The sequence below is a fragment of the Oncorhynchus mykiss genome, chromosome 5, assembly GCF_057628025.1.
Source record: "Oncorhynchus mykiss isolate SJ-2025 chromosome 5, ASM5762802v1, whole genome shotgun sequence".
Taxonomy (NCBI): Eukaryota; Metazoa; Chordata; class Actinopteri; order Salmoniformes; family Salmonidae; genus Oncorhynchus; species Oncorhynchus mykiss.
In genome coordinates this window covers 88,752,978-88,779,858 of record NC_143026.1, presented here as the reverse complement: position 1 = coordinate 88,779,858, position 26,881 = coordinate 88,752,978, and the positions used below count along the sequence as shown (strand labels likewise).

The 26,881-nt window shown below is 40.2% G+C and overlaps 1 protein-coding gene across 6 annotated transcripts in view; it reads right to left on the bottom strand.

The window, feature by feature from the left end:
• Positions 1-25,253, bottom strand: part of LOC110524798 (receptor-type tyrosine-protein phosphatase C) — a 129,343-nt gene extending 104,090 nt beyond the window's left edge. For 2 of the 6 annotated variants that reach the window (XM_036978780.2, XM_090236249.1), the window contains exons 1-11: positions 13,727-14,768; positions 13,466-13,495; positions 13,115-13,351; positions 12,571-12,789; positions 10,831-10,956; positions 10,616-10,738; positions 10,335-10,472; positions 9,911-10,057; positions 9,426-9,637; positions 9,064-9,124; positions 7,605-7,713 (exon numbers count right to left, since the gene is read on the bottom strand). In XM_036978780.2, the coding sequence (XP_036834675.2) occupies positions 7,605-7,713; positions 9,064-9,124; positions 9,426-9,637; positions 9,911-10,057; positions 10,335-10,472; positions 10,616-10,738; positions 10,831-10,956; positions 12,571-12,789; positions 13,115-13,351; positions 13,466-13,495; positions 13,727-14,753 (2,429 nt within the window). In that variant the 5' untranslated portion in view covers positions 14,754-14,768. Of the gene's footprint in view, positions 1-7,604; positions 7,714-9,063; positions 9,125-9,425; positions 9,638-9,910; positions 10,058-10,334; positions 10,473-10,615; positions 10,739-10,830; positions 10,957-12,570; positions 12,790-13,114; positions 13,352-13,465; positions 13,496-13,726; positions 14,769-14,841; positions 14,866-24,901 lie in introns of those variants that run through there. The other 4 variants (XM_090236251.1, XM_090236250.1, XM_090236253.1 and 1 more) reach the window with 4 other exon arrangements.
• Between the last annotated feature and the right edge of the window lie 1,628 nt (positions 25,254-26,881).

The window sequence follows — 26,881 nt, the reverse complement described above, 5'->3', positions numbered from 1 at the left end:
ATTCAAAAATGTAATTACTGTGCTGATTATGTATTATGTATTATTATAATGTATGATATTAATATATTATTCAAGAATATAACACCAGAGCTCTGTGCAATAGTTTTAAGAGAAATCAATCAATCAATAAAAACATGTTTACAGTCTGGATTACACCCAGATTGATTACGAAATTACACATAAATAAAATGTAAATGTATTTATTTCTGCAATAATACACTAACATATAAATATAGGCATAATAACATCAGAAGCCATTTGAAATCCCTTATAGTAATTTCTGGTGGAAAAACAGACGTGTAGTTTTCACCTCCACCATTCCTACTGTACAGCACCACATGGTTTGACGTTTTTCAAGCTATAACATATACAATTTCCTGAAATGAATTGCACATTTTTTTCCTCTAAAAACAAACACCAGGCTACAGAGAATTAGTGTATGTGTTGGTACCCTCTTCTCTTTGACATAGGGGTTATCTATGTCGACTGTAATATGACAAATTTATTGATTTTTTTAAATATAAAGAATTGATAGACCAAGAAAAAGGTAGTTCTTTACAGTGGCGCAAATGTGGTTTTAGAACAGCCTACCTGCCCGCTCGAAGGCGTTTGCATGGTCCTAAAGCACACCGTTCCCTTTCTGAACGTAATTTATGATTTATTTCATCCATTCTGAACGTTAATGTATAATTTATGCTTAATTTCAACGATTAAAAAAAATGATGGTCTTCTACGCTAATGTAAATAAATGTATGTATATTGTAAGAACTACACATTTTTAAACCTTATATCACATTATCTGTAAAATAGTAAATTAGTAAAATAGTTCATTTTCTAAGTGATTCATCTACTCCATACTTTCAGGTCCTGCAGACTTCCAAACCAAAAACCATTGGCTATAACAGAGTAGGCTTAAGTTAACTGGTACACCATTTGGCGGTCCCTATGGCAGTATCCTTTGAAGAACCCTTTTGGGATCCATGTAGAACCCTTTCGGGTTCTATGTAGAACTCTTTCCACAGAGAGTTCTACATGGAACCCAAAAGCATTTTTACCTGGACCTAGAGCCCTTTTCCTAGAAGTGTAGCCTAGGTTACTGATACAGTCAAGTAGCCTTCCTTTTATCCTGTTGAATCTAGGGGGCACTATTTTCATTTTTGGAAAAATAACATTCCCAAAGTAAACGGGCTATTTTGTCAGGACAAGATGCTAGAATATGCATATAATTGACAGCTTAGGATAGAAAACACTCTAAAGTTTCCAAAACTGTAAAAATCTTGTCTGCGAGTATAACAGAACTGATATTGCAGGCGAAAGCCTGAGAAAAATCCAATCAGGAAGGGACTCTTATTTAGACAGCTCTGTGTTCCTATGCGTCCCTATTGAGCAGTGAATGAGATATCAACCAGATTCCCTTTTCTATGGCTTCCCTAATGTGTCTAGTGTCACAATACATAATTTCAGGCTTTTATTTTGAAAAATGAGCCTGAAAGTCAACATTGCGTAAGTGGTCAGCTGGAGGCTCTCAGTGTTTTGTGCGTAAAAGACAAATGCGGCCATTGTTTCTCTCTTTCCTACTAGGAAGCCACCTGTCCCGGTTGATATATTATCGAATAGATTTTTGAGAAACACCTTGAGGATTGATTATAAACAACATTTGCCATGTTTAGACGATAATATGGTGCTAATTTTGAATAGTTTTTGGCGTTGTCGTGACCGCAATTTCCGGTCGAATTCTCAGCCAAACGTGAAGAACTAACGGAGTTATTTCGGCTACAAAAATAATATTTTTGGAAAAAAGGAACATTTGCTATCTAACGGGGAGTCTCGTGAGTGAAAACATCCGAAGCTCATCAAAGGTAAACAATTTAATTTGATTGCTTTTCTGATTTTCGTGTCTAGGTTGCCTGCTGCTAGCTAGGCATAATGCTATGCTAGGCTTTCGATAAACTTACACAAATGCTTGTCTTGTTTTGGATGTAAAGTATGATTAAGAAAAGGCTAAGCTGTGTTTTCAATATATTTCACTTGTGATTTCATGAATATGAATATTTTCTAGTAATATTTTTTGTCCATTGTGTTATGCTAATTAGTGTCAGTTGATGACAATTCTCCCGGATCCGGGATGGGTCGTTCCAAGAGGAGTGAAAATGATAAACTTTCACAGGATGAGAGAAAGAAAAAGGACAAGATGTCAAGCAGAGGTAACTGATATTTTTACATTGTCTCCAGACACACACGTTTTATTGAGCCAAGTCATGTATCCAAGTGTCCACTGTGATTTAACATGTACATTATGGCCATGGTCTCTCTTGTGAACAGAGTAAGCCTCAGCCAGAGAACTTGTTTGAACCAGAGGCTGGAACACCTGGCAGGCCAGAAGAGGACCATCTGCAAGCTGAAGGCTGGATTTGCTGCCAAGTCTCAGCGGCTGATACGGCCCCCTACTGAGAAAGAGAAGCTGGCTGACAGCAAGGGCAGCCAGAAGCTACTCTTGAAAACTGTGGCAGCTCAGAACAATATCAAACATTTTAAGGCTGAAGTAGTAACTGTGGTCTGGAAGTCCCGAGTGGCGTAGTGGTCTAAGGCACTGCATCTCAGTGCTAGAGGCGTCACTACAGACACCCTGGTTGGAATCCAAGCTGTATCCCAACCGGCTGTGATCGGGAGTCCCATAGGGCGGAACACAATTGGCCCAGCATCGTCTGGGTTTGGCTGGTGTAGGCCGTCATTGTAAATAAGAATTTGTTCTTAACTTCTTGCTCCTACTTGAGACGCAGATGTCTCAAGTAGACACCTGGAAATGCAAATGCGCTACGCTAAATGCTAAATGTACTCGTTAAAACTCAAACGTTCATCAAAATTCACATGCAGGGTATTGAATTAAAGCTACACTCGTTGTGAACCTAGCCAACAAGTCAGATTTTTAAAATGCTTTTCGGCGAAAGCATGAGAAGCTATTATCTGATAGCATGCAACACCCCAAATGCCTGAATGCGACGTAAACAAAGATTTAGCTTAGCCGGCGCTACACAAAACGCAGAAATAAAATATAAAACATTCATTACCTTTGACGAGCTTCTTTCTTGGCACTCCTATATGCCCCATAAACATCACTATTTGGTCTTTTTTTCGTTTAAATCGGTCCATATATACCCAAAATAGCTTTCTATGGAAGCTGTGTGATTCAGAAAAAAACATCGTTTTAAAACGCTGCGTCATTTTTTTTAATTAAAAAAGTCGACGATAAACTTTCACAAAACACTTTGAAATCCTTTTGTAATCTAACTTTAGGTATTAGTAAACGTTTATAATCTATCAAAATGATTACAGGGCGATGTATATTCAATAGCTCCTCGTCTTCAAATCAATGGCTGCCAATGTGCACATTCAAAACATCCTGGTGGAGACCGGAAGAAATTGAATCCAGTTAGTTGGATTTACCAAGAAAAAAGTCCCTGGAAAATGACGACAATGGCGACATCGTGTGGAATCTGTAGGAATTGCATGCAGGTCCATAATTAATTTTGTGCCCTTTTAACAACCCATGAAAGTGACGCATGGAAATAATTTTTAGCTTTCAGAGAGCAGTTTTTCTTGCGCTTTTCCATGAAACACACAATCTGTTATAGTCACAGCCGTGATTTAACCAGTTTTAGAAACTTCAGAGTGTTTTCTATCCACACATACTAATCATATGCATATACTATATTCCTGGCATGAGTAGCAGGACGCTGAAAAGTTGCGCGATTTTTAACAGAATGTTCGAAAAAGGAAGGGGTAGACTTAAGAGGTTTTACCTGACTTGCCTAGTTAAATACAGGCTTAAAAAAATCCATCACTGTTCAATGGACCACAAGGAAGGTAAATCAGTCATATGTGTGTAAAGTATCTAGAACAGTGTGGTAGAAAGTTGTTGCACCTTAAAACAGTCCAGCAGTATTTGGGTGCGCAGTAGGACAGAGATATAGTGTATTTTGGTGAGCAGTAGGACAGAGATATAGTGTGTTTTGGTGCGCAGTAGGACAGAGATATAGTGTATTTTGGTGAGCCGTAGGACAGAGATATGCGCAGTAGGACAGAGATATAGTGTATTTTGGTGAGCAATAGGACAGAGATATAGTGCATTTTGGTGAGCAGTAGGACAGAGATATAGTGTATTTTGTTGAGCAGTAGGACAGAGATATAGTGTATTCTGGTGAGCAGTAGGACAGAGATATTGTGTATTTTGGTGAGCAGTAGGACAGAGATATAGTGTATTTTGGTGAGCAGTAGGACAGAGATGTAGTATTTCTGTTCTTAAAAAAAAGAAAAACATATCCCAATGCCCAGGGCTGACACTGCCCTGTGTAGGGTGCCGTCTTTCGGATTGGACGTTAAAGGGGTGTCCTGACTCTCTGAGGTCATTAAAGATCTCATGGCACTTATCGAAAGAGTAGGGTTATTAACCCTGGTGTCCTGGCTAAATTCCCAATCTGGCCCTCAAACCATCATGGTCACCTAATAATCCCCAGTTTACAATTGGCTCATTCATCCCCCTCCTCTCCCCTGTAACTATTCCCCAGGTCATTGCTGTAAATCAGAACTTGTTCTCTGTCAACTTACCTGGTAAAAAATAATGGAAAAATAAAAAAAGTCCTTTCTAACTCAATTTGATATCCTGGATTTATGGTAGTGGGTTAAGATGCTGCTCAATGAGGGATCAATACTAACATTATACACATCTGCTTCATGTGGTGTTGCTGCTTCAGGACCTTTGTGAAGAGGACTCAGCCAAGGAGATGCATGCACAGTCTACCTCCTCCATCCTTGAGGACCAGCAGGAAGAGTTATCTTTCTGTGTTGTCAGCTGCCCAGCAAAGGGTTACCTGTCATAAGCATCTGGCTCCAAGGAGCATTCCTCTGAGACGAGGTGCCATACCCCCAAAGTATTTAATGCAATTCCATATTGCATTCTGTCTCTGCTGTTTATTCAGTTAATCCAGTACTCAATTGAACTACTATTGAGTGAACTGGTCACAGTAATTCTGCTGTTCTTTGGGTGAGTTAATATGAGGATGGCTAGACTTAAAAAAATATATTGTGTTACAGGTGCCTGTGTGCCCTGAGGTCCTCAGTAATGATAGGAGGGATTCAGAGCTGGTCTCACAGAGAGGCTATAGTAAGTGCGAGGGCAGCCAAAGCTTCTCTTCAGGCTTCGCTAGCTGAGGAGCAGTGGAAGCAACGTCAAGCTCTAGCTGGCAGCCAATAAAATGGCCTCAGCTTTCGAGGCAGAGAAGACTCACAGTTCCAACATGCACAACATCCTACTGGCATTGAAGGCCTTGCAGGAGCAGAACACAGCGAAGGAAGCTTCCCTGGATTCCCTGCTCCTTAAAGCCGACCAACAGGACTCTGAGCTGTTGGAGGAGGAGAGCCAGCACTTCCAGTCTGCCCTTCAGGCTTCCCTCTCTCAGCAGCAAACACCACTAGAGGAGTGTGCTATTCTGGCCGCGGAGAGGCACACCAGCGTTAAAGAGCTGCAGAAGCTGAAGCTGTGGATAGACAGAAAGCACGAAGCGCCCGGCTGGAAGCGAGCCTCCAGAGAGAGAGAGCCTCCAGAGATAGAGAGAATCCAGAGAGAATCCAGAGAGACTCCAGAGAGACAATCAACAGCTCCATGAGCACACTCTGGCCTTGGAGAAGAGCAAGTTCTCAGTTCCTCCCTCCAGGCTGAACGCAGCTGCTATGAGAGTCTGACTATGGAGAGCCAGACCACAGTCATAGAGCTACAGGAGTTAAAGGCCAAACACTGGGCACTGGAGAACGAACACCAATAACTCTTCTCTGAGTTCCACACCTTGTCAGCCGAACACCAGGAGCTGATCCCAGAGATCCAAGACCTACAGATCAAGCTCCAGGATACAGCTGGTGAGTTCAAGACCATTGATAGGGAACAAAACGTCATCCTATCTCAGCTTCAGGTCTCACTGAAGGATAAATGCTCCAGCTTGAAGTTTCAGCTTCAAGCGAACCAACTCAAATCCCAGAGGAGCAGACCAGGAACACAAAGCTCCAGAATGACCTTGATTCTCCCCTCACTGAACAGCTGGAGACCAGAGCTGTCTGCTCAGAGCTGGAGCAGGCTGTGGCCAAGAAACTGGCTGAGTCAGAAAAACTACCAGACCGGTTGAGGGACTTTAATTAACACAGGTATGAGTGTTGACAAGGACAAGGCTGGAGATCATCACTCTGTCATGCTGATTGAGTTCGAATAACAGACTGTAAGCTTCAAAAAGAGGGTGGTACTTGGAATCATTGTTCTTCCTCTGTCAACCTTGGAGGTTTCCTGCAAGGAAACATGTGCTGTCATCATTGCTTTGCACAAAAAGGGCTTCACGGGCAAGGATATTGCTGCCAGTAAGATTGCACCGAAATCAACCATTTATCGGATCATCAAGAACTTAAAGGAGAGCGGTTCAATTGTTGTGAAGAAGGCTTCAGGGCGCCCAAGAAAGTCCAGCAAGCGCCAGGACCGTCTCTTAAAGTTGATTCAGCTGCGGGATTGTGGCACCCCCAGTACAGAGCTTGCTCAGGAATGGCAGCAGGCAGTTGTGGGTCCATCTGCACGCACAGTGAGGCAAAGACTTTTGGAGGATGGCCTGGTGTCAAGAAGGGCAGCAAAGAAGCCACTTCTCTCCAGGAAAAACATCAGGGACAGACTGATATTCTGCAAAAGGTACAGAGATTGGACTGCTGAGGACTGGGGTAAAGTCATTTTCTCTGATGAATCCCCTTTCCAATTGTTTGGGGCATCAGGAAAAAAGCTTGTCCGGAGAAGACAAGGTGAGCGCTACCATCAGTCCAGTGTCATGCCAACAGTAAAGCACCCTGAGACCATTCATGTGTGGTGTTGCTTCTCATCCAAGGGAATGGGCTCACTCACAATTTTGCCTAAGAACACAACCATGAATTAAGAATGGTACCAACACATCCTCCGAGAGCAACTTCGCCCAACCATCCAGGAACAGTTTGGTGACCAACAATGCCTTTTCCAGCATGATGGAGCACTTTGCCATAAAGTGATAACTAAGTGGCTCGGGGAACAAAACATCAATATTTTGGGTCCATGGCCAGGAAACTCCCCAGACCTTAATCCCATTGAGAACTTGTGGTCAATCCTCAAGAGGCGGGTGGACAAACAAAAACCCACAAATTCTGACAAACTCCAAGCATTGATTATGCAAGAATAGGCTGCCATCAGTCAGGATGTGGCCCAGAAGTTAATTGACAGCATGCCAGGGCGGATTGCAGAGGTCTTGAAAAAGAAGGGTCAACACTGCAAATATTGACTCTTTGTCTCAACTTCATGTAATTGTCAATAAAAGCAAACAACACTTATAAAATGCTTGTAATTATACTTCAGTATTCCATAGTAACATCTGACAAAAATATCTATAGACACTGAAGCAGAAAACTTTGTGGAAATAAATATTTGTGTCATTCTCAAAACTTTTGGCCACGACTGTACACAGCTACCTCTTCAAATACAATCTGAAGGTAATCTGAAGCCTACTGTAGCATTTGGAGACTTCCTGTCAGACAGGAACTGACTAAATACTCACTTGGACGTCTTGCGCTGCAGGTTGTAGATCTTGTAGAGAAAGATGAGGAGAGCCAGAGACGTCAGGATGATGAGGAACACAAGGAACCCAGTCACAGCTTTGTCATTGTCTGAAAACAGATGAGAAGAGTGGTAAAGGGACATTTACACAACAATGTAATAGCAACACTGAATGCTGTTTAGCCTACCATGAATGGAGGGAGGAGGAGGGATAAATGGCTACTTGTTCATACAGTTCATCAAAGTCATATTATTTTGTTAATTGGAGTCAGAGAAAGGTAATATTCATACAAAGTGTATCATTTTAATCAGTCTGACTTGAGTATATTTATTGCAGGCTTCTGCATAAGATTCTTTGGACACTGTGTTAACAACCCTCCAGGCAAGCTTCAATGCCATACAACTCTCCTTCCGTGGCCTCCAATTGCTCTTAAATACAAGTAAAACTAAATGCATGCTCTTCAACCGATCGCTGCCTGCACCTGCCCGCCTGTCCAACATCACTACTCTGGACGGCTCTGACTTAGAATACGTGGACAACTACAAATACCTAGGTGTCTGGTTAGACTGTAAACTCTCCTTCCAGACCCACATCAAACATCTCCAATCCAAAGTTAAATCTAGAATTGGCCTATTTTGCAACAAAGCATCCTTCACTCATGCTGCCAAACATACCCTTGTAAAACTGACCATCCTACCAATCCTCGACTTCGGCGATGTCATTTCCAAAATAGCCTCCAATACCCTACTCAACAAATTGGATGCAGTCTATCACAGTACAATCCGTTTTGTCTCCAAAGCCCCAATACTACCCACCATTGCGAACCTGTACGCTCTTGTTGGCTGGCCCTCGCTTCATACTCGTCGCCAAACCCACTGGCTCCATGTCATCTACAAGACCCTGCTAGGTAAAGTCCCCCCTTATCTCAGCTCGCTGGTCACCATAACATCACCCACCTGTAGCACGCGCTCCAGCAGCTATATCTCTCTGGTCACCCCCAAAACCAATTATTTCTTTGGCCGCCTCTCCTTCCAGTTCTCTGCTGCCAATGACTGGAACAAACTACAAAAATCTCTGAAACTGGAAACACTTATCTCCCTCACTAGCTTTGCTTTAAGCACCAACTGTCAGAGCAGCTCACAGATTACTGCACCTGTACATAGCCCACCTATAATTTAGCCCAAACAACTACCTCTTTCCCTACTGTATTTATTTTAATTATTTATTTATCTCACCTCATTTGCTCACATCGTATATAGACTTGTTTATACTGTATTATTGACTGTATGTTTGTTTTACTCCATGTGTAACTCTGTGTCGTTGTATGTGTCAAACTGCTTTGCTTTCTCTTGGCCAGGTCGCAATTGTAAATGAGAACTTGTTCTCAACTTGCCTACCTGGTTAAATAAAGGTGAAATAAAATAAAACAAAAAAATTCTGTACATGTAAAACTACTTACAGCGAGTAGTAATTTGTGTTTCTATTGGTTTACTCTTGTATTTCCCATTGAATGCAACGATCTGAAAAAAGAAGACATTCATGTCCTTCGATCCTTCCATCACAATAGTTCCTGGTCCCAACAAACCCACTGGGGTTAACAGGAACGCACAATAATCGAGCCAATACTCTTGTTAATGATCATCCTGACTATGTGAACACATTACCTGAGAGACATACTGGTGAAACACCATTTCTACATCTTCTGTTTAACTCATCTACATACAGTACATAGAGCATTTCATTCAGCAGTATCTAATGCCACGATATATCACAGCATAGTCAATACATTAGGTTTTACTGTATGAATGTTGAATAACGTACCTGAACTGTGTAGTCTGTTAAATAGCTGAGGTCCGCAAATGTAAAATTGCATTTTTTATGTTTTTGTTGTTTTGTCTCAGACCCAGTGATCGTTGCAATGTACAACTTCTCTTTTCCCTTCCACTGAACTGGCTTTAATTCCTCACATGTAATGGTAAAAGCATTGTTCTGAGTATAAGTCAAACTCGGTTTTTTCCCCACCTCATCAGGTACTGTCAAACACAAACATAGGCAACAGATTACATTATGGTCATCCTGTTCACAGATCCCAACAGATGTGAAGCAGTTATTTCATATAGGCCTGTTGTGAACTGCATTCTTCCACTTCATATTCTATGATCATTTACTACGGTTCAGAAACATTTTTACTCAGCACCCTTCACTTCAACATCTGCATCGTGTAAAGATTGCTGCAGTATGTTAAAAATCATCATATTGCTATATATTGTGAATGAAATGATATATGCAACGTATGTCACACTTACCTCCAGGTGCAGTTAGGATTGTCTCAGACACTTTTGGGAATGTATCGTAGCTCATGTCTTTGTACCGTAGCTCAATTGAACAGATATAATTTGTGAACGGCTGCAATTTATTAAAATCATAATGTAATTCATCCGTGGTGTAACAATCTGAAAAATGGATGAAAAAGGAGTCAAAGTTTGATCTGAAATTCTTATCAGTTAGTTGTTTGTTTTAAATATATATATATATATAAATGATCTCATCTCCCACCTGAGGCAACTGCTTATTCTACAAGCTGCCACGGACATACAATTGTAAAGGCAACCACATCTTTAGGAAAACATACATACCTGTGTTTTCCATAGGGACTTATCATTAAAATAAGGTTCATTTGTTTGGTGGGTAAAATAATTACTTAAAATGTCTCTGAAAATTGTAGCTTACCTTTAACTTCAGTCTCAATTCTACAGGAAACGCAGGAGTGAAATAGCTGAGTATTTTTGGGGCAGTTAATGCTGTCATTGGTCCATTTAAGGCTTATGGAGGTGTTTGTGTTTGTAGACGTTTGGTTAATGTCCACTTCTACGGAGTGAAATATAAGAATAATATGATCATAGTGATACTGAAATAAATGCATGTTATGTCTTGTTATAGGCTATTTTCAGTATTCAAATGTTTAAGTCGATGGAGAGTTTATCTTAAAAAATGTTTGTATAATAACTTACTACACTTGATTTCAACGTCAATGGACTTGGTATTGATGACTTTACTGTTGTGAGTAATCTTTCCACTACAGCTGTATTTCTGAAAGGGTTCCAAATCATCCAAGTTGATAGACCCGTTGTTTCCTGGACAAAAACAAGAATATTAGTGATTCCTTTGAAAAAATAAATTGTTATCATATGTAAATTCATATGAAATGTGGAAACATTATTTTTACCTTCACAGGTGTAATGAATGTCCAGATCTTTAGGGCTACAGTTTTTTGGCTTGTTTTTCCATACTATTTCAACAGGGAGTACGTTTTTGAATTCCAGATTGGGAGAATGTTTGACTGTAGAATACTCTGTTTCAAAATAGGAAAGATTTAATTATAGCCATGCACAAAAGAGACAAAATAGTGATACTGGTTAACACATTATGGTTTATCAGCAGCCGTGTAAAATGTGGCCACAGCCTTTGATATGCTCTGATTAGGATCTCTTTTAGTCCTCATTTGGACTAATCTTATAAGAGTATACAGTGCATTTGGAAAGTGTTCAGACACCTTCCCTTTTCCACAAGTTGTTATGTTCCAGCATTATTCTCAAATGTATTAAATAAATACAAATCCTGACCAATCTACAAACAATACCCCATAATGACAAAGCGAAAACAGATTTTTATAAATGTTATTCACAGTTATTATAAGTATTCAGACCCTTTGCTATGAGACTTGAAATTGAGCTCAGGTGCATCCTGTTTCCATTGATTATCCTTGAGATGTTTCCACAACTTGATTGGAGTCAATTGATTGGACATGATTTGGAAAGGCACACACCAGTCTATACAAGGTGCCACAGTTGACAGTACATGTCAGAGCAAAAACCAAGCCGTGATGTTGAAGGAATTGTCCGTAGAGCTCAGAGACAGGATTGTGTCAAGGCACTGGGGAAGGGTACTAAAACATTTTGGCAGCATTGAAGGTCCCCAAGAACACAGTGGCCTCCATCATTCTCAAATGGAAGAAGTTTGGAACCACCAAGACTCTTCCTAGAGCTGGCCGCCCGGGGGAGAAGGACCTTGGTCAGGGAGGTGACCAAGAACCCGTTGGTCACTCTGACAGAGCTCCAGAGTTCCTCTGTGGAGATGCGAGAACCTTCCAGAAGGACAATCGTCTCAGCAGCACTCCACCAATCAGGCCTTTATGGTAGAGTGGCCAGACGGAAGCCACTCCTCAGTAAAAGGCACATGACACCCCACTTGGAGTTTGCCAAAAGCCACCCAAAGGACTCTCATGAGAAAACAAGATTTACCATGAGAAACAAGATTCTCTGAACTGATAAACCAAGATTGAACTCTTTGGCCTGAATGACAAGCATCACGTCTGGAGGAAACCTGGCACCATCCCTACGGTGAAGCATGTTGGTGGCAGCATCATGCTCTGGGGATGTTTTTCAGCAGCAGGGACTGGGAGACTAGTTGGGATCGAGGGAAAGATTAATGGATCAAAGTACAGAGAGATCCTTGAAGAAAACCTGCTCCAGAGCTCTCAGGACCTTAAACTGGGGCGAAGGTTCGGCCTTCCAACGGGACAACAACCCTGAGCACACAGCCAAGACAACGCAGGGCTTCGGGACAAGTGTCTGAATGTCCGTAGTGGCCCAGCCAGAGCCCGGACTTGAACACGATTGACCATCTCTGGAAAGACCTGAAAATAGCTGTGCAGCTACACTCCCCATCCAACCTGACAAAGCTTGAGAGGATCTGCAGAGAAGAATGTGAGAAACTCCCCAAATAAAGGTGTGCCAAGCTTGTAGCGTCATATACTGTACTTTCCGAATGCACTGTACACTGTTGGTCAGGATTGTTTAAATAAAGGATAGCAGGTCATAGTGATTGAGAAATGTCCTTTGCTGTTGAGTAATTCCCGTTTAACCTTTTAAATACTTTTCTTTCTGAGTATTTATAGTAATCTCACCTGCTGTTATTGGTATAGTTTTGCTGATGTTGACACTGCAATCTCCAGGCACAGCTACATTGGTTGTGAAGTTTGTGCAGAAATGTTCATCTAAAAGCTGAAAACAGTTGTCTTTGTCCCAGGTGATAACAGGACTGTTCCATTCAGCATCACTGATATCCCATTTCGTCACATAACACAAATATCCCGGCTTCGTGTTGGTGGAAAACTCTAGGTCATCTAAATTGTGCAAACATTTGTTAAAAAAAATATAGATTTTTAACAATTTTTCCAACATGTATTATTTTAGATAAGTATCATAGTCTACAGCTAGTTAACTACAAGTGCATTTACATAATAGTTATTATAAGTAAGTAATTTGTCATTGTATTGAGATTCAACCTAAAAAGATATGTTATTACTAAACACAGTGACTGTTACATCCCACAATTTGTTTTCCTCCAAATCATTATTTAGCCACAGGATTTAATAAGGATTATTAGTTCATATGTAATTAACAAATAATACCTTATTAAACAGTGTATGCTCAGTGCCTTTGACATACCCATTTTCTCAGTCCTCAGAGTGCTATTTCCTTGGAGTTCACATTCAGGCTGAATCTTTGTAAAAGTGTATTTCCTGCAAGGCTTCAATGATACCACAATAGTGGAGTTCACCGTTTGATGCTCAACAGTAATGTGTTTTCCTGATTCATCCTGGTACGATATGTTGTATGTGTCGGAGGTTGAGGCCTTTAAGTCAATCTGAAAGCCATAGATGACAGGCGTGACCGTGTATGTACCTATAAGATTACATGAAAAGATTGATCATTATTTATTAATTTATTTATTCAGGTGAACTATCCCTATCATGCACAGTCTTAGAATGCATCTCAAACCAAGGAATTGGAACTCACACTTTGGCGGTGTTGGTTTAGTCTGGCTGCCTGAAAGACGGAACAGACAGGTGAGAATCCACGAGGACAACGTTACATTACAACATCACAACAATCCATTACAACATCACAACATTCCATTACAACATCACAACATTCCATTAAAGCATCACAACATTCCATTACAACATCAGAACATTCCATTACAACATCACAACAGTAGGAGAAACATGATCTACTATCAATGGACACAACACAGCATCCCATGGAGGAGAGGCCAACCTGTGGGGATAGCTGTAGTGGAAGTCAGGGTGCTTGCAGGTGAGGTTTGGTTGTGGATGGGTGGAGTGCTTGTAGGCAAAGATGGAGAGGTCGAGTTGTTTGTAGGCAAAGCCTGGGTTTGAGAGGTGGAGGTGTTTGTAGGAAAGGCTTGGGTTTGGTTGAGGGTGCTTGCAGGGTCAGATGTCTGGGTTTGGTTGAGGGTGCTTGCAGGGTCAGATGTCTGGGTTTGGTTGAGGGTGCTTGCAGGGTCAGATGTCTGGGTTTGGTTGAGGGTGCTTGCTGGGTCAAATGTCTGGGTTTGGTTGAGGGTGCTTGCAGGGTCAGATGTCTGGGTTTGGTTGAGGGTGCTTGCAGGGTCAGATGTCTGGGTTTGGTTGAGGGTGCTTGCAGGGTCAGATGTCTGGGTTTGGTTGAGGGTGCTTGCAGGGTCAGATGTCTGGGTTTGGTTGAGGGTGCTTGCAGGGTCAGATGTCTGGGTTTGGTTGAGGGTGCTTGCAGGGTCAGATGTCTGGGTTTGGTTGAGGGTGCTTGCAGGGTCAGATGTCTGGGTTTGGTTGAGGGTGCTTGCAGGGTCAGATGTCTGGGTTTGGTTGAGGGTGCTTGCAGGGTCAGATGTCTGGGTTTGGTTGAGGGTGCTTGCAGGGTCAGATGTCTGGGTTTGGTTGAGGGTGCTTGCAGGGTCAGATGTCTGGGTTTGGTTGAGGGTGCTTGCAGGGTCAGATGTCTGGGTTTGGTTGAGGGGGCTTGCAGGGTCAGATGTCTGGGTTTGGTTGAGGGTGCTTGCAGGGTCAGATGTCTGGGTTTGGTTGAGGGTGCTTGCAGGGTCAGATGTCTGGGTTTGGTTGAGGGTGCTTGCAGGGTCAGATGTCTGGGTTTGGTTGAGGGGGCTTGCAGGGTCAGATGTCTGGGTTTGGTTGAGGGTGCTTGCAGGGTAAGAAGTGCTTGTGCTCGAGTCGCCAGTTGCTATAAAATAGAGAACGCATTGTTGCTGCCTCTGAGCATTAATGTGAATAGCATCTGCAATCATGCAACGGTCACCTTCAGATGTGGACAAATCATGACTGATTCTGGGGGATAAAGACATGAATTAGAGAATCATTTTAAGACCAACTGACCTCCTGAAGTTGTATCCCCGTCACCTGAAAAATGATATTTAAGTCATCATCAAGGACTTGTGGCCAACATTACTATCTAACATTACATCAATCTATTTGACTATAATGCACACAGGTGTGAACGCACCAAGGCTCTTGACCATTTTAAATATATATATTTTTTTTTTACTTCACATGAGATAGGTATGGAATGTTCCAGACCCAATTACACCTTTAAGGTCTGGTCTACTTTAGATGATTTGTGCTGTTAACATTGTGCTGGATTTCCTGTAACCCAAACCCTGAGCTTCTAAGGCAAAATGCAAAAAGCAGCGTCTTAAAATGTTTACTTCCTTATTTCAATACAATTAGGTTGTCACAATGTTTCAGCATACACTTGCTTTGGTTTGACCCGCTAGTATTTTCCTTCATAGGACTCATACAAAACGACACAAAATGAAACAGAAAGAATGCTCTTAGAGCTATAGAAGTATTCAACCCAAAATAAACTGCTATAACACTGTGTTTCTCTTCCATTTGAACAGAGACCTACAACAGAAAAGGGCACTTAGAGCTACAGAAGTATTCAAGTGTTTTTCTTTGCTCAACTCCAAGGGAGACACACCCTGCACTGCCATTTTACTGGTCCGCCCACCCAATGAAAACCTGGTCAGATGCTGCTGTTGTGACTGGCTGGGGATTCTTTTTGTTACTTTTTCACACTACTACACCTCTTCAGGATTGAAAGGTGTTACTCTCAGTTTGTGAATATGTAACTGAGGTAGTGGGTGAACCACCTCAGAACCATGGTTCATTACCACCAGTGAGTCTGCTATCAAAGTTTGATTGCAAAAGTGAAATGTCTTCACACATCCAGTGTAGGTTGTTTGCAGTTGCGTTTGAGACAACAACAAAAATTGACCATCAAGAGGAAGCTACGCCTTTACTTATTAATGGAGAGCTGGTTGCTATGTACTTTGCATAGAGGCTTGTAGGGGTTCTGGTGGCTCGTTCTCATCAATAGCAAGATGGCCAAGTTGGGGTGTGATAACGTGATAAAGATGGCCAAGGTGGGGTGTGATAACGTGATAAAGATGGCCAAGGCGAGATGTGACGAAGGCTATCTCCCCCAATCTCTCTCTCAAAATCTACATTTAATCAATTTTAAATTCAGGCTGAAACACCACTAAATGTTGAAAAAATCGAATGATGTGAAACTTTCTTCAGAAAATATTCTCACCCCTGTATATATAAATATATATTCTCACCCCTGTATATATAAATATATAAATATATATACAGTGATTCAGAAAATATTCTCAGCCCTGTATATAAAAAAATATAAATATATATACAGTGATTCAGAAAATATTCTCAGCCCTGTATATATAAATATATATACAGTGACTTCAGAAAGTTTTCACACCCCTTGATTTGTTCCACATTTTATTGTGTTACAGCCTGAATTTAAAATGAATTCAATTGAGATTGAGAGTCAGTGGTCTACACACAATACCCCATAATGTCAAAGTGGAATATATCATTTTTGTTTTACAAATTAATAAAAAATGAAACGTTTAAAATGTCTTTACTCAATGAGTATTCAACCGCTTTGTTATGGCAAGCCTAAATATATTCAGGAGTTAACATGTGTTAAACAAATCACATAATAAGTTGCATGGACTGTACAATAATAGTGTTTAACATGATTTTTGAATGACTACCTCCTCTCTGTACCCCACACATACAATTGTCTGCAAGGTCCCTCAGTTGAACAGTGAATTTCAAACACAGATTCAATCACAAAGACCAGGGAGGTTTTCCAATGTCTCGCAAAGAAGGGCACCTATTGGTAAATGCATTTTAAAAAAGCAGACATTGAATATCCCTTTGAGCATGGAGAAGTTATGAATTACACTTTGGATGGTGTATCAATACACCCAGTCACTACAAATATAGTTGAGAGGAAGGTAAGGTAACCGCTCAGGCAGAGGAAGGTAACCGCTCAGGGATTTCATCATGAGTCCAATGGTGTCTTTAAAAAACTTTGTTTAATGATGAGATGGGAGAAAACTGAGGATGAATCAACAACGTAGTAGTTCACGATACTAACCTAAATGACAGAGTGAAAAGAAGAAAGCCTATACAGAATACAAATATTCCAAAGCATGCTCCGGTTTGCCACAAGGTACTAAAGTAATACTGCTAAAAATGTGGCAAAGAATAAAAAGTGTTATGTTTGGGGCAAATCCAATACAACACATCACTGAGTATGATCATGTTAAATGCTATTATTGCACAGAGTGATTCCATGCAACTTATCAAGCAAATGTTTACTCCTGAACTTATTTAGGCTTGCCATAACAAATGAGTTGACTACTTATTGACTGAGGACATTTCTGCATTTCATTTTTTATTAATTTGTAAAAATGTCAAAAAACACAATTCCACATTATGGGGTATTGTGTGTGAATACTTTCTGAAGGCACTATATATATATATATATATATATATATATATATATATATAGTCATATATACTAGTCATATATATATATATATATATATATATATATATGCATATATAGTCATATATAGTATATATATATATATAGTCATATATACTAGTCATATATATATATATACAGTGCATTTGGAAAGTATTCAGACCCCTTACTTTTTCCACATTTTCTTACGTTGCTTTATTTCATCATCAATCTACACAAAATATCCCATAATGACAAAGCAAAAACTGGTTTTTGGTAAGGTTTGAAAATGTATAAAAAATAAAATAAACAGAAAATAAACAGACATACTTTATTAACATAAGTATTCAGACCCTATGATATGAGACTCCAAATTGAGCTCAGGCACATCCTGTTTCTATTGATCATGCTTTAGATGTTTCTACAACTTGATTAGAGTCCACCTGTGGTACATTCAATTGATTGGACATGATTTGGGAAGGCACACACCTGTCTATATAAGGTCCCACAGTTGACAGTGCATGTCACAGCAAAAACCAAGCCATGAGGTTGAAGGAATTGTCCGGAGAGCTCCGAGACAGGATTGTGTCAAGGCACAGATCTGGGGGAGGGTACCAAAAAATGTCTGCATCGTTGAAGGTCCCCAAGAGCACAGTGGCCTCCATCATTCTTAAATGGAAGAAGTTTGGAACCACCAAGACTCTTCCTAGAGCTGGCCACCCGGCTAAACTGAGCAATAGGGGGAGAAGGGCCTTGGTCAGGAAGGTGACCAAGAACCTGATGGTCACTATGACAGAGCTCCAGAGTTCCTATGTGGAGATGGGAGAAAATTCCAGAAGGACAACCATCCCTGCAGCACTCCACCAATCAGGCCATTATGGTAGAGACATGGCAGCCAAATGGAGTTTGCCAAAAGGCACCAAAAGCACTCTCAGATCACGAGAAACAAGATTCTCTGAACTGATGAAACCAATATTGAAGTGAATGCCAAACGTCACTTCTGGAGGAAACCTGGCACCATCCCTATGGTGAAGTATGGTGGTGGCAGCATCTTGCTGTAGGGATGTTTTTCAGCGGCAGGGACTGGGAGACTAGTCAGGATTGAGGGAAAGATGAACAGAGCAAAGAACATAGATCCTTGATGAAAACCAGCTCCAGAGCGCTCAGGGCCTCAGACTGGGGCGAAGGTTCACCTTCCAACAGGACAACAACCCTAGGAACACAGCCAATACAACGCAGGAGTGGCTTCGGGACAAGTCTTTGAATGTCCTTGAGTAGCTCAGCCCGAGCCTGGTCTTGAACCCTGAGCAGCAACGCTCTCCATCCAACCTGACAGAGCTTGAGAGGATCTGCAGAGAAGAATGGGAGAAACTCCCCAAATACAGGTGTGCCAAGCTTGTAGCGTCATTCCCAAGAAGACTTGGGGTTGTAATTGCTGCTAAAGGTGCTTCAACAAAGTACTGAGTAAAGGGTCTTGAATACTTATGTAAATTTGAAATTTTATTTTTTATACATGTGCAAACATAAAAAAAACTGTTTTTACTTGTCATTATGGGGTATTAATATACAGTGCCTTGCGAAAGTATTCGGCCCCCTTGAACTTTGCGACCTTTTGCCACATTTCAGGCTTCAAACATAAAGATATAAAACTGTATTGTTTTGTGAAGAATCAACAACAAGTGGGACACAATCATGAAGTGGAACAACATTTATTGGATATTTCAAACTTTTTTAACAAATCAAAAACTGAAAAATTGGGCGTTCAAAATTATTCAGCCCCTTTATTCAGCCCCTTTACTTTCAGTGCAGCAAACTCTCTTCAGAAGTTCAGTTAGGATCTCTGAATGATCCAATGTTGACCTAAATGACTAATGATGATAAATACAATCCACCTGTGTGTAATCAAGTCTCCGTATAAATGCACCTGCCCTGTGATAGTCTCAGAGGTCCGTTAAAAGCGCAGAGAGCATCATGAAGAACAAGGAACACACCAGGCAGGTCCGAGATACTGTTGTGAAGAAGTTTAAAGCCGGATTTGGATACAAAAAGATTTCCCAAGCTTTAAACATCCCAAGGAGCACTGTGCAAGCGATAATATTGAAATGGAAGGAGTATCAGACCACTGCAGATCTACCAAGACCTGGCCGTCCCTCTAAACTTTCAGCTCATACAAGGAGAAGACTGATCAGAGATGCAGCCAAGAGGCCCATGATCACTCTGGATGAACTGCAGAGATCTACAGCTGAGGTGGGAGACTCTGTCCATAGGACAACAATCAGTCGTATATTGCACAAATCTGGCCTTTATGGAAGAGTGGCAAGAAGAAAGCCATTTCTTAAAGATATCCATAAAAAGTGTTGTTTAAAGTTTGCCACAAGCCACCTGGGAGACACACCAAACATGTGGAAGCAGGTGCTCTGGTCAGATGAAACCAAAATTGAACTTTTTGGCAACAATGCAAAACGTTATGTTTGGCGTAAAAGCAACACAGCTGAACACACCATCCCCAATGTCAAACATGGTGGTGGCAGCATCATGGTTTGGGCCTGCTTTTCTTCAGCAGGGACAGGGAAGATGGTTAAAATTGATGGGAAGATGGATGGAGGCAAATACAGGACCATTCTGGAAGAAAACCTGATGGAGTCTGCAAAAGACCTGAGACTGGGACGGAGATTTGTCTTCCAACAAGACAATGATCCAAAACATAAAGCAAAATCTACAATGGAATGGTTCAAAAATAAACATATCCAGGTGTTAGAATGGCCAAGTCAAAGTCCAGACCTGAATCCAATCGAGAATCTGTGGAAAGAACTGAAAACTGCTGTTCACAAATGCTCTCCATCCAACCTCACTGAGCTCGAGCTGTTTTGCAAGGAGGAATGGGAAAAAATGTCAGTCTCTCGATGTGCAAAACTGATAGAGACATACCCCAAGCGACTTACATCTGTAATCGCAGCAAAAGGTGGCGCTACAAAGTATTAACTTAAGGGGGCTGAATAATTTTGCACGCCCAATTTTTCAGTTTTTGATTTGTTAAAAAAGTTTGAAATATCCAATAAATGTCGCTCCACTTCACGATTGTGTCCCACTTGTTGTTGATTCTTCACAAAAAAATACAGTTTTATATCTTTATGTTTGAAGCCTGAAATGTGGCAAAAGGTCGCAAAGTTCAAGGGGGCCGAATACTTTCGCAAGGCACTGTAGATTAATGAGAATAAAAAATAAAATAAACATTTAGAATAAGGCTGTAACGTAACAAAATGTGGAGAAAGTCAAGGGATCTGAATACTTTACAAATGCACTGTATGCTTCAGAACCCAAAAGTTGCTCGTCTTGATTGTTGACCAATGACCAGTCACCGGCATTGGCGCGCAAAGGTGAATGCGCATATCCTGATTAGTGACTAGAAATAACTTGTTTCATTTCCTCCAGATTTTCCTGGCAAACAGACTTGGCCTATGTTAATCATCCATCAGAAATACAGTTTATCAATCTACTACAGACTCATCTCTGCTAGAACATGGAACGTACTGTATAGATGGAAAGCCTGATGTATTGATTTGAACTTTTAGTTTTTTGTTTAATATTCACATTAATTTGCAATCTTCTGGTTTTAAAGAGCAACTATTTCAGTTTATCATTGAAGTCAAAGACAATTTTTTTCCCTTGGAGTTAAAACAAGACTATGGCTTTAAATGTGATATTGTACCTTGACTTTAAATGTGATATTGTACCTTGACTTTTTTTTTTATTAAAACAGTATGTGATTGTATATTTTATTTTGCGATTTGATTGATCATTGTCATATTTCAGATGAGCCAAGTTAGTGACTCACAAGTTTTGTACCATTATTTTTGGGGGCGTTGAGGGTCAAAATGTCAGCAAGACCACTGGGATACATGATAATGGCAACAAATGGAGTTGGTTTGGATATAATAATTGATATAGTAATGGATATAGTAATGGATATAATAATGGATATAGTAATGGATAAAGTAATGGATATAGTAATAGATATAGTAATGGATAAAGTAATGGATTTAATAATTGATGTATTAATGTATATAATAATGGATATAATAATTGATATGGTAATGGATATAGTAATGGATCAATTTTTCTTGTTTTCATACAACATTTCATACATTTTTTCTTGTTTTCATACATCCATGGTAATGGATGTATTATTGGATATAGTAATAGATATAGTAATGGATAAAGTATTGAATATGATAATTGATATAGTAATGGATATAGTAATGGATATAATAATTGATATAGTAATGGATATAATAATTGATATAGTAATGGATATAGTAATGGATATAATAATTGATATAGTAATGGATATAGTAATGGATATAGTAATGGATATAATAATGGATATAGTAATGGATGTAATAATGGATGTAGTAATGGATATAGTAATGGATAAAGTAATGGATATAATAATGGATATAGTAATGGATATAGTAATGGATATAATAATGGATATAGTAATTTATATAGTAATGGATACAGTAATGGATTTAGTAATGGATATAATAATTGATATTGTAATGGATATAGTAATGGATATAATAATGGATATAGTAATGGATATAATAATTGATATGGTAATGGATATAACAATGGATATAGTAATGGATATAATAATGGATATAATAATTGATATGGTAATGGATGTAGTAATGGATATAATAATGGATATAATAATGGATATAGTAATGGATATAGTAATGGATATAGTAATAGATATAGTAATGGATATAATAATGGATATAATAATGGATATAGTAATGGATATAATAATTGATATGGTAATGGATATAACAATGGATATAGTAATGGATATAATAATGGATATAATAATTGATACGGTAATGGATGTAGTAATGGATATAATAATGGATATAATAATGGATATAATAATTGATATGTAATGGCTGTAGTAATGGATATAATAGTAATGGATACATTTTTCTTGTTTTTGCATTACACTACACCCCCCCCCCCCCCCCCCCCCCAAAAAAAAGGTATATGCACAGCCTTGCTCTCTCTCTGTCTCTCTATAATTTACATTTACAGATAAGATGTTGTTCTGCTAAGCCTCATCCCCCTCTTCACCACATCCCCCTCTCCTTCCTGAAACGCTGTTTTAATCATACAGCTCTATGAACATTTCAACACCGCTTCTTCATTTCAAAGGCTTCTGCTTTTCTCTCGTCATTTTCTTAAGTTTCATCTCAGCCACCGCCGGGACACGCTTATTAGGCAGGAAGAGGCCATCGCCTATTGCGGAAGATTGACGAGGGTGAAATTTTCTGAGCTGTACTGATCAAGATGTACCTCCAACAACAATACATAAAACCTCACGTAATTCTGCCCCAAAACAATGACAGCTTTTTAGGTGGGCGTTGATGCCCTCCTGTGATAAGCAGTATCCACTTTGTCAAAGGTAGGGGCACAAAATATTTTGCTTGTCCACTGCCAGCGCGCTCCCACCACTCCCAGCGCGCCTCTCCAGGATGCTGTTGGAGAGATGCATCGCTGCAGAACTCCACCAACGTTCCGTCAAAAAAATTCTCTAACATAAATCATGTAGCAGACATTGACATCTACATATGCGGAAGAAAGAGTATGTGGCCTTTTCTGTAGCCTACAGGCTGGAGATAAAAATGGATGACAATGTAATGAGACAGACACGTTTTACATCAGGTTTCTCCAGATCAAATAGCCTAAAGTAAAGTACCCAATCAAATAAAAAATGTCATGTTAACAAACAACATATCCTAAAACCAAGACAGGTTAAAGTAAAATGGACAATATAGAATGGACAATCACAAGTTTCACCTCATTGTCATGATCAGTGGTTTCAAGTTTGTATCCTAAACATTTTTGACAATCTGAAAATAGCGAAAAAGAAAATACCTCTGCATTTCCCGCTGTGTAAACACATTGCAAATAGGCTCACGATAACCCCAGATAACGTTGGGTTGCTGATATTCATAGATTAAATAGCCAAATTGATTAGTTACAGGAATCAGGATTAATAAAGCCAACTCAACGGCCTGTTTTACAAAATTGTGGGCCTACCACATGGATGGGCATTCATAAAATCCCATCGTGGCCGACACGGTAGGCTACACCCCACTAAGCACGAGCCCTCTTTTTTTCTTATTTTTTTGTGCTTTAAAAACGGTAGGCTTACCACATAGATGGGCATTCATAAAATTGAATTTCAGGCAATACTGTAGGCTACACCTCAGTAAGCATGGGCCGACGCCTTTTGGAATTCTTTTTTTGGACCGGCCTGACTTCCACGTCCACGGACATTGATTTAGATTGGTCCACAGACCAAATCTAAATCAATAATGTTTGGTTCACATTTTGTACGGTCTGGACTAGTCTTGATTTGTCCCAAATAAATCAAGGCTATAAATGACATATTTTCAACGTTCATTCGGAATCAAAGCTGAGCCTGATTTCAACATCTGGAAAATACATATTTTCAACTGTCATTCAGAACCCAAATTAACCTGATTTCAACATCTTGAAAATATGTTTTTTTCAACATCCTGGAAAATATTTATTATAAACGTATGGAAAACACATCTTTTCACCTTTCATTCAGAACCTAAATTCAGCATCTGGAAAATATACATTTTAAATATATATTTTATTTTAATGTTGCTTACTGGGACTATTCTAGTTTTGCCGGTGCATTTTTTGGTCTCGCCTAGTGTGGCAGAACGGCAAGGACCGGCCCTGACCTCAGCTATAGCTTTACCAGGAAGTGCAGACAGGCCGCTCAAAATGGAACACGGAAGTGGTTGAGCTGTGATCTGTCTAAAAAGAACCCCACATCTGAACTCTGTGTGTCTTACTGCAGTTGGTAGAAGTACATTCTACATTCAGAGCATTAACATGTATTGGAGATTCACGCTAAATATACACAAACAAGGGTGCACTTTTGCACACAGAGCAAGAGGTTTTGAATGTAGCATTGTTGCACAGTGAAAGGCAGGTATTAGCTTCAGATTATTACTTAGATGTTAAGTCCCTGATCTAGATAGATATCCAATCACTGAATGCATTTTAGTGGACCAAGTTAAGAGTAAGAATTTGACTAATCATCAGGTGTGTCCTTTCTCTGAGGGAAACATGAGGGGACCAACTCAGCAGACTCCTCTTTAAAAGCTAGTCCTCCAGGTGACGCCCACCCAGACAGTTTTTAGAAGGACTTGACAATCTCAGAGTTACTCTATTCCAATTCACTTTTAATAGTTAAACCTAACAAAGTTATTTGCATTTTGATTGGTCTGAAAAATAAGTATACCATATCCTGCTTGAACCACAGCCCTTTATCCCTCTCTCAAACATGATTGATCCATTGTTAACATTAGAAATTCCTGAAGAAAAATGCCTCAAGTAAATTAGATTTGATCAACCTTATTAAATGATCGCATCGGGCTACATTTTCTTAAACAATTCCATGTACTTTATTGGTGAATTTAGGCCCCACAGCCCTGTCACCATTAAAGGGATAACAGCCCTCCCATCAGCCCCATCCCCTGGGTATCATACTGTACTTACATATGGCCAGCTCTATGAGCCCAGTACACAGCAGCAGGATCTTCAGTCCATAGAGACCTGCCATGTCCAGGAGCGACGATCACACTACCCAGAGACCATACGTCCTAAAGGTAACGCCAAAAGAAACTCTTACAAATTATCCGTCTTATTCTCAACAACAAAAAAACAAAAAAAAACGTTGAAATTGTGTGTATTTGTCTGTATGTCTTCCCTCCAGTCTTATCAGCGGACACAGCTTCCTGAATGTGTTCCCCTAACCCTAAACCTCGCCTCTGGTCCCTCAGCGCTACGCGACAAGTGATGTCACAGCTAGCTGAGACTCTGTACTTTACCTTATTTTACAGGAAGTCCCATTTCATCTACGCCACACATCTCTTTCCCTCCACTTCTGATCTTTCCTCTGAGATGCACAACATCAGATACATACAAAATACATATGTTTGTTTAGTGTAGGCTGGCTTTAAGTGTATTTAGACATTTAACTAATCTTCAGAGAAAGAGAGGGCATGGTCTCACAGTGAGGCATGGCTGATTTGTCCGTAAAAGTGTTAAACAAAAGGCTTTTTGAACTCACAAACAAGGATTACTTCCATATAACAGAGTTATAAGTGTTGAATAATATAGTTTGTCCTGTGTGGTTCAGTTGGTCTAGCGTGTTGCTTGCGATGCCAAGAGTCGTGGGTTCGATTCCCACCGGGGCCACACATACAAAATGTATGCACACATGACTGTAAGTTGCTTTGGATACAAGTGTCTGCCAAATGGTATATTAGTTTGTTCTGTGTGTTTTCACACAAAAGCAATTATTACTGATACATTATGTTTTTTACATTTCAACTCTGTTGGCCTGTTGTACATCTTCTGACAAGTGCTCTACTCTTTTGAAGTGACAGTAATCTTTGCTGAAAGTGTGGGGACTTTGGGGCCTGTGACACACCATGAAACCTGTAGTGGTTTCAGCATTTCGTCTCTTCATCTGACTCCTCCCCACTAGTTGAGAAGAAGAAGGGTATGCTCACATACTAGGCCTACATCGCTACTTCCTGTACTGGTCCCCCCCCCCCCCCGCCTCTCTCTCTCTCTCTCTCTCTCTCTCGCTCTCTCTCTCTGTCTCTCTCTCTCTCTCTCTCTCTCTCTCTCTCTCTCTCATATCACCGGGGACTACCTGCCCTCCGGGACACCTACGGCACGTGATGTCACAGGAAGGCCAAAAAGATAATCAAGGACAACAACCACCCAAGCCACTGCCTGTTCCTCCCACTACCATCCAGAAGGCGAGGTCAGTACAGGTGCATCAGAGCTGAGACCGAGAGACTGAAAAACAGCTTCTATCTCAAGGCCATCAGACTGTTAATCAGCCATCACTAACACAGAGAGGCTCCTGCCAACATATAGACTCAAATCATTGGCCACTTTAATAAATGAATTACTAGTCACTTTAAATAATGCCACTTTAATACTGTTTACACATCTTACATTACTCATCTCATATGAAAATATTGTATTTTATACTATCTATTGTTTCTTGCCTGTACATATTCTAATTCCATCCCTTTATATTTCAAATCAAATCAAATCAATTTGTATTAGTCACATGCGCCAAATACAACAGGTACAACCTTACAGTGAAATGCTTACTTACGAGTCCCTAACCAACAATGCAGTTTTAAAAATTCTGGATAAGAATAAGAAAAAAAGTAACAAGTAATTAAAGAGCAGCAGTAAAATAACAATAGCGAGACTATATACAGGGTGGTACCGGTACAGAGTCAATGTGCAGGGGCACCGGATAGTTGAGGTAATATGTACATGTAGAGTTATTTAAAGTGGCTATGCATAGATGATAACAACAGAGAGTAGCAGCGGTGTAAAAGGGAGGGCAATGCAAATAGTCTGCGTAGCCATTTGATTAGATGTTCAGGAGTCTTATGGCTTGGGGTAAAAGCTGTTTAGAAGCCTCTTGGACCTAGACTTGGCGCT